This window comes from Solanum verrucosum, unplaced genomic scaffold, assembly GCF_900185275.1.
Source record: "Solanum verrucosum unplaced genomic scaffold, falcon-dt-bn FXZP01000118.1, whole genome shotgun sequence".
Lineage (NCBI taxonomy): Eukaryota > Viridiplantae > Streptophyta > Magnoliopsida > Solanales > Solanaceae > Solanum > Solanum verrucosum.
In genome coordinates, this window is record NW_026020568.1 from 1,055,634 (window position 1) to 1,063,949 (window position 8,316).

Genomic DNA, 8,316 nt, shown 5'->3' on the forward strand with positions numbered 1-8,316 from the left:
GCCACATTGCCACTTAGTAATGTTTTGGTACAACTTTCTGTTTTTGCAAGCCATCTCCAAGAAACCGAGTATTAACACAACTTTCTGTAGAAATACTAACTTCCTAATGATTCTGAACACAGTAGCAAGAAAGGGAAACCTTCTCAATTCCACAGGCCACACTTGGAAAATTTCTTCTTTGTTCTGATATTAGATTGTAGCAAAATCAACCACAGAAAAACTTGTATCTGAGGGGACACATATCTGTGATAACTAACTATTTACAGTAAGCTTCAATGGGTCCAGTACATGAGATCCTAATGAAAAATAAAGTTTGATGTCTTTTGAGGCTTTAAGCGCAAAGTGTGAATAGTGCGTAGGCTTTAATGGAAAAGAGGCAAGTGATAAAAATAAAAATTTGTACGTTCTTTCAAGAATGATTTATATATAACAGAACTACTAAATCAAGTTCAAAATAATTTTTAGTGTTTCCCACTTTAAGGCAAAGCCCATAGGTTGAGCCAAACGCCTTAATACCGACTTATCTAGAGAGAGTGTTTCCTCTTTGTATCAGCATTCCATGCATTCAATCTCTTTTTATTGTTGTATCAAAAGAAAAGTTGTGATGAATGAGAGGACTTAATTCTGAATTACATCTAATTGTTGCTTTAAGTTGTTGGACTCAGGTAGGCACATGACGAATATGTATCTGCTTTGCACTATTGCTGCTTTTGCCACAAATCGCTGAGTGAATTACGAGTGACCATACCCTCCAAGATTTAATGAGCGTAGTGGAGAAGGTACAATGCCTTGCCTTTCCCAAAATGTTATGTTATAAAAAGGTTTTGTCCACTGCCAACCTTTTTTTTTTTGAGAAAGAAATCCACGGCCAACCTTATTAAACAGGTAAACCAGGCTTTCTCAAAAGAAAAAGGCAAACCAGGGTCAACTTGACAATCAGGTAAATTGAGGAGCCAAGATTCTTCCCCTAGACCAAATAAAGATATGCCTTTGCAATGCAAAACTTCAATGTCAACAAGCAGATATTTACTAATGATTAAAAAAAAAAAAAAAAGTGGAACCTCCTTGACCTTCAATTACACCTCTAATAATATTGAACTCACCCGGTAGTACCATGCCAAGAAGGAATTTGAATAGCAAAGTGTTAAGATATTGCCTAATATCTAGCCTAGTAGTGTCATTTTTGGCTCCATATGCAAATGAAATGACAAATTCCAATTGATGAGAAACACTAACCAATTGATAGTTACGGTTATTAAGTCTATATCTAGATACAGAGATAATTACAGCAATTAAGTCTGTATCTAAATGAAGGCAAACTTGATTGAAAAAGAACTTCAAAGAGGAAACGATCATCCTAGTGTAATTCTATCTATCAATCAACCTAGTGCCATATCAATCTAGAATTTTAACTTAATGAGTTTAACCATTAAAATTATTAGTCATGACCTCACTATACTCCTAAATTACGAGTTCAGACTCTAATATTTGTTGAAATTTTGTCTTTTCACACATAAAATCTTCTATCCGTGTCAAAAATAACCAGGTTCAATTGAATCCGCAGCAACGAGGCTACATCCTCCAGTGAACACGCGCATTCAGCAACACTAAGGTAATGAATAACACATGAAGGTTGAAAAAGCTCAATTGACATTACATGTTAGGGTCTTCTTCCATGACAGCAGTTTCCTGAGCAAAAGTATCTTGCAACACCAACTCATCATTCTCTCCATCCCCTTCACCCTTATCATTCACCTTGCGAACCAAACCACCTGCACTGCTATTACTTCCGCCGCCACCTGCTGCAACCTGTGATGTAGTTGAGGATACAGCTGGGACACCTAGCTTCCTCTCTCTTTGTTTTTGAAGAAACTTCACCTCCTCTAAAGCCAACCTGCCTTGGTCATCTCAAATCCTCATTAACGAAACCCAAACAAAATTGAAAACCCTAAGCTATATTGAAGAGTGAACTGACTGACCTCCTTTCTTGCTCATCGTCGGAGCCGTTGTTATCCTTAGTTGATGAGTCGTCTTCCCCGTCGTCTACTCTACTTCTCTTTCGGAAATTCCTCCGCTTCATCATGCTTGCATCTTCCACTGGGAAAAGAAATTTACTTCAGCTGAGGAACATACATGTCAATAATTAATTAAAAAGAGAAATCTACCTTTTTGATTATTTTCAGGGAAAAGGTTCAAAAATGCCTTCAATCTATTGGAAATAGTTCAAAAATATCCTCCTTCTACCTATTAATTTAAAAATGTCCTTAACATTTTCTTTAGGTACAAAAATGCCCTTTAGCTAACAGAAATATGACATAGAATTTAATTAAACAAATGACTAATTTTCATTGGTCAACACAATTATTTTATCAAATAAAAAAACCTCACCCAAATCCATTTCAAATTAATCTGATCCAACTTTTGTCTCTCTTCTTTCTTTATTCCCCTTTTCCTCATCTACCCATTTTATTTAATTTGTGTTTTCTCTCTTCCTATTTAATGTATAAAAAATCAGTTTCTTAGTCAAGGTTAATCGGGTAATAGTTATTGAAGATTGATTGTAGATCATTTCACAATGTGGATGTGAATGAATATTGTATGTAAATTTTCACCTTGCGGCATGAGTGATTAATATTACTATGCATTTTAGTTGCTATTTATTGTGTTAAAATGTTGTTTTGGGGGGTTTACAATCAACATTTAACTGTTATTTTTTAGGTTTCAAATTTTCATTTTAATTGTTGTTTGTTGGGTTGAAAGTTACTTTTTTTGGGCTTAAAAGCTGCAGTTTATTACATGCTGCAATTTAACTATTTTTTTGTCAAGTCAATTGCTGCAACTTAGCTACTTTGGGGATGAAATTTGTTATTTTTTAAAGAAATAATACAGAGGATGGAGAGGAACAGAGGAAGAAGAAAGAACAAAGGAACACATGAAGTGCCAGTTGAAAACGGGTTTGGGTGGGATTTTTTTATTTGATAAAATAATTATGTTGACCAATGAAAATTGGTCATTTGTTTAGTTAAATTTCATGTCATATTTCTGTTTGCTAAAGGGCATTTTTGAACCTAAAGAAAACGTTAAGGGCATTTTTAAACCAATAGGTGGAAGGAGGGCATTTTTGAACCATTTCTAATAGGTTAAGGGCATTTTTAAGCCTTTTCCCTTATTTTTATGATTGAACTTATGTCTTTAAAATTACGAAAAATGGTTAAAACTATTTTTAAACTATCCGAAATAGCTTAAATATACCCTTAAATTATATTTTGATTAAAAAATACCCTTCCCGTCAAACTGTTGGGTCACACCTACCCTTCTAGTTAACTGAAGTATCCATGTGTGTGTTAAATGTCACATGGACGCCACATGTGCACGCAAAACACCCCCCACCTCCACATAAACGACTTAAATCACTAATTTCACTCTTTTCCCCCTCATTTAATTTATTCGATTTTTGATTATTTTTTTTTAATAGTGTTCACCGAAACATATCACATCAGTTCATCCATGACTAGTGAAAAATGAAACCATCTAATGCCCGATCCCTAATGCAACCCTATCATGGCCAAACAAAAAATTTATCTATAAATTTTATAAAACTACTCCCAAAATCTAATATTAAACATTAGCTAAACTTTTGAACTTTCCCCAATTTTTAATGGTACCCTAACCCAAGATTTCATTTTTTCTATTAGATCTTCATGTTGTGCGCTTCTTCAATTCCATTTGTGTCTTTTCTTTTCCGGTGGATGAGCGATCAAATCCCCTTATAATCTACGCTTGATCGTTGAGTTTTGTTGATTTGAAGACGGGTATATGAGTTGGTGGCCCTTACTATTTATGGTTTTCATGAATTTGAAATGTATTGATGTTTTACTGATTTAGAATTATAGTACAGGATTGGATTTGGCGAGAAAAAATATGAAAGAAGGAACTGATAATCTTTTTAGCAGTTTATAGATGGTATAGACACTTGTTTAAGGAATGGGGAGCTCAGAAACGGAAGAAGGAACGTTGGAATGCGATACCGGAAGTATTGTTTCTAAGGGAAAGGATGAAATGAGGGGGGAAAGAGTGAAATTAGGGATTTAATTCGTCTATATGGCAGTGGGGTGTGTTTGGCGCGTCCATGTGACATTTAACACACACATGGATACTTCCGTTAACTACAAGGGTAGGTGTGGCCCAATAGTTTGACGGGAAGAGTATTTTTTAGCCGAAATATAGTTTAAGGGTATATTTAAGCTATTTCGGATAGTCTAAGGGTAGTTTTGACCCTTTTCCGTTAAAATTATTGATTCAAATTTACAATTTCAAAATTAAAAGCTAACAATGTTTTGAGCGATCCTATTGTTAATTTTTTTTAAGTATTTTATTCTATCTATATTATATATAATATAATGCCATAATTTATTGGAAAAATGAAAAATATTTATAGAGTTGTTGCGAGATTTTCGTTATGTTAAAAATATTACTATTTGAGCTATTACATTAAATTTTATCTGCTTGTTTGGATAAAGATTTAATTAAATTTTGAAAAAAGAATAAAATTATTTAAAATTAAAAGGTGAAAAATGACACTTGAATTTGGTTATATTTGGGGATATATATATTTCACTTTAAAAATATATCAATGTTTTACGAGGGAAAAATTCTTTGTACTTGAAAACCCAAAATTTCGAACTCGGAAAATGCAATCAAGTTGGAGTGGGAAATTTTACTACAATATATTATTAAAAAATAAATAGTTGAAGAAAAAAATTGTGTCCAAATTACGACGTTCATAGTTTTTATTTGGGAAACTTTCAAAAATAGCAAACATTAGGCCTTAAATAGAATTTCATAGGCTACAGTTTCACTAATTACAATTTACAATTATATTTTGGTTTGCTATGCATTTGTAATTTTGTATTTTTTTTGTGTGCGCAGATTTTAGAAAAAAAACACAAATGCAAATTGATTTGTATCAAAATAAATACATATTAAGAGGAGAAAGACGAGCGAGATCGATAGAGGGATGAGAGAGGCAAGCGAGATCAAGAGAGGACGGAGAGAGAATTGTATTTTGCATTGTATTATGTATTTATTTAATGCATAACATTTTTGTATTCCGTATCATTTGTATTCGAAATATAACGAATATAATCATCCTCTCTATTGGATACAATTGATACATAATACATTTGATAGAGAGGATGAACACATATTGTATTCATGTGAATTATATAAATACAATTGATGTGAAAATACAAATACAGTTTTTCGAATACAGTTGATATAAAATACAGAACTCTCACCTATATTTGATAAAATACAATTGATACATAATACATTTGAATGAATTTCTTCTTATTGGCAGGAGAGAGAAGGAGAGAGGGCGAGAGATATGGAGGAGAGGCAAGAGAGAGGAGTGAGGAAAATTAAGAGTGATGTGATTAAGAATAAAAAAAATTGAGAACAAGATGAGAGTAACCTTTTGTGGTGGATAAAAATTAAAATGCACGAGGAGAGCGAATCAAAGATGATTCAGACATATAACATGAGATAAATAGATTTATACTGATAAAATGTGTGAAGTTGGTCATGTTGGATCTAAAAAGCGGTAGATGTAAGTTGAATAAGTAGTGAAAAAAGATGATTAAACAATATATAACACACTTTTAACTTACGGAGGATATGGTTTCATTTAGAAATATGTGAAGGTTAAGACTATGCTAAATGAGTAGTAGATAGTAGAGCATTGTGTAGATTTTCTTATCAGTATTTTTACTACTATGTACTCTCGTGTTATATTATTCTTCGATTATATTAATACCTATTACTTTTTTTTAATTTGGTTAATTTTCATATTATTTATTGGATTTCCTTATTTTATTGTGTAGCTATTATTTTTTTTCAATTTTTGCAATGACTTTTTTTCTATTATATTCCCTTCTCTTATCTGCTGTAATATGATTTAGGATTTATCAAAAATAATCTCTTTATTTATATAAGGTAAAGATAATTTTGTGTAGACACTATTTTTTCAACTAACATTCATAATATTACATTGAATAAATCATTAATACAGGAATCAATATAAATCTTAAAAAATGTTATGCTATATTTTATACAAGAAAATATCAGTAAGACACATCGCAATATTGAGAAACATACAATAGTTTAATAGATCTTGACTTGCAAATTAGAAAGAACAAAACCATTGAAACTTTCCAACAATACTTTAACAAGTATTTCTAGATATATTATTTTTAGAGAAATTTCATATATTTTTATACATTACTTTACTACTTTATAGAATAGGCTAGGAAGCAGGTCTTCGTCAACATGCTTGCTTCTTGCCAGAGTAATTTGGTAATTTTAAGTGCTACTATGGTGCTTCTCTCCGAGAGTTTGTGTTTTCTTTTGTTGTACTCTACCCTTGATCGATGGTACATTAATATGACATAGACCAAAAAAAAACTAGCTAATGTACAATTGTGAATTGTCAGTAAACTCAATCGGCATCCATTCTTCCATAAAAGTTTCTCTTACAAAAAAGGTACTTACGTACAATATTAATAGATGTTAGATATATATAGTTAAATATTTCATTCTTATATAAAATCGGTGAAACCTCAAAGATTATTCATGTACTTATTTGGGTTGATTGGATATAAATTCAAAATCATAATTTAAATTTTGTAATTAAAATTAAATTAAATTAAATTTTATTTAAATATATAATTTAAATTTCTTAAATTATATTTGTTTTTATAAATATAAATTTTCATGATTTGTGAAAATCATAAAAAAAAAAATCAACTCTTTAACATTACCAAATGAGCAAATTGGTAATTCATAAACTAGATATCATAATATTTTAAGATGCTGAATTAATAAATCACATATCTTCATATCTTTTTGTAAATATTTCGTGATTATAATTATTAATTTATCACAAACATTCAAATACAATTGGATAATAGGGAATTTCATATTTTTTTAATGTTGTCCAAATGAAAATGACATATCAAATTAGTTTCTCATCTTAATTGATTAACATTGTATTTTAGTAAATTTATTTTCTTTTCAGTTGAACAACATATAAAATTGACAAGTGAGCATAAATTACAAAACATACTGAAATACTCCCTTGTCCCAATTTATGATTCACTTTTTTTTAATCGGTATTAAAAATATGACACATTTTTATTTTTAGTAATAAACTTAATTTTAAAATACTTATTTCACATTTAATAAAATAATTTATAACCATATAAATGTCTATAATTTATTTTTAAGAAAGTTTCGTATTCTTGAAACTCTTTTTCTAAAATAAATTATCAGCGCTCAGACTATATAACGAACAAATGTATTAAAATTTGGGCCCGTTCTAGCACGGACTGAGGTGTCTAGTATGAAAATAAATACCTTCTCTCTTATTATTTTATTATTAGTATTATTTATTATTATATTTATTATATTTTTATATTAGAAGAGACAGTTGAGCTATTGAGGTGCTTCACCTCTCTGGTTCATTGTCATGTTTCCTTGTCATTACGAACTACGAAGGCACTTTTTAGTGTTAAAACATGCGGCAACAAATCAACATGCTTGCTTTGGCACTTCAAGGGTAGTTTTGTAATTTTTGTGTGGTTTACTTATTTAAATTTGTCTGTCTTATTTTTTAGTCTTTTACGTATTTGAAAATTGCATAAATGTATATAAATAACAATAGTATTAACAATTACAATAAGTGTAGCAACTTTGAATAACTAAAAGTCATATTAAAAATCAGCAACAAAACGACTCATTCCTGATAATGCAAGTCGAAAAACTACTGAACATCGTGAATATTTTTTTGCATTGGAATGGACTTTTCAAGTCACATAAATTAAAAGAAAAAGTAACATATATTGGGTGTGCATTAGCACAGACTTCTGCATCTAGTATTATTATATAGGCTTCATTTGTTGATCTTATATCTATCTTTTTGTGGATTCGATTTGATTTAGTTTTTCGATTTGAATGCATTTTTTTTAATTTTGATTAAACACCTGTAATTGTGGCCAAAAATGTAAAATAGAAGAAATACAAAGGACCAACCCTATAAATTTATGGAAGTTCAGTGAACCAGTAGAAATTCAGCATTAGATCCGAAATCAGTAGCCACAACTTTAGATACGTTTATTTACACGTGTATAAATTTGCGTCCACACAAATTAACCCACTCTCCGCAAGTGGACTTGGGTCCCACGCGCACCCTTACTCATGAAACACAAACCACAAACTTCCTCCGCACACAAAACCACTCTCTCGTCTTGTACCCCCAAA

The 8,316-nt window shown here is 30.8% G+C and overlaps 1 protein-coding gene across 1 annotated transcript in view; it reads right to left on the reverse strand.

Annotated features, from left to right (window-relative positions):
- The window catches only part of LOC125810577 (protein COP1 SUPPRESSOR 2), a 184,819-nt gene that overhangs the window by 6,141 nt on the left and 170,362 nt on the right, over positions 1-8,316 (reverse strand). The window contains exons 2-3 of the mRNA XM_049490051.1: positions 1,980-2,098; positions 1,658-1,894 (exon numbers count right to left, since the gene is read on the reverse strand). Of these exons, the coding sequence (XP_049346008.1) occupies positions 1,658-1,894; positions 1,980-2,083 (341 nt within the window). The 5' untranslated portion in view covers positions 2,084-2,098. The remainder of the gene's footprint in view (positions 1-1,657; positions 1,895-1,979; positions 2,099-8,316) is intronic.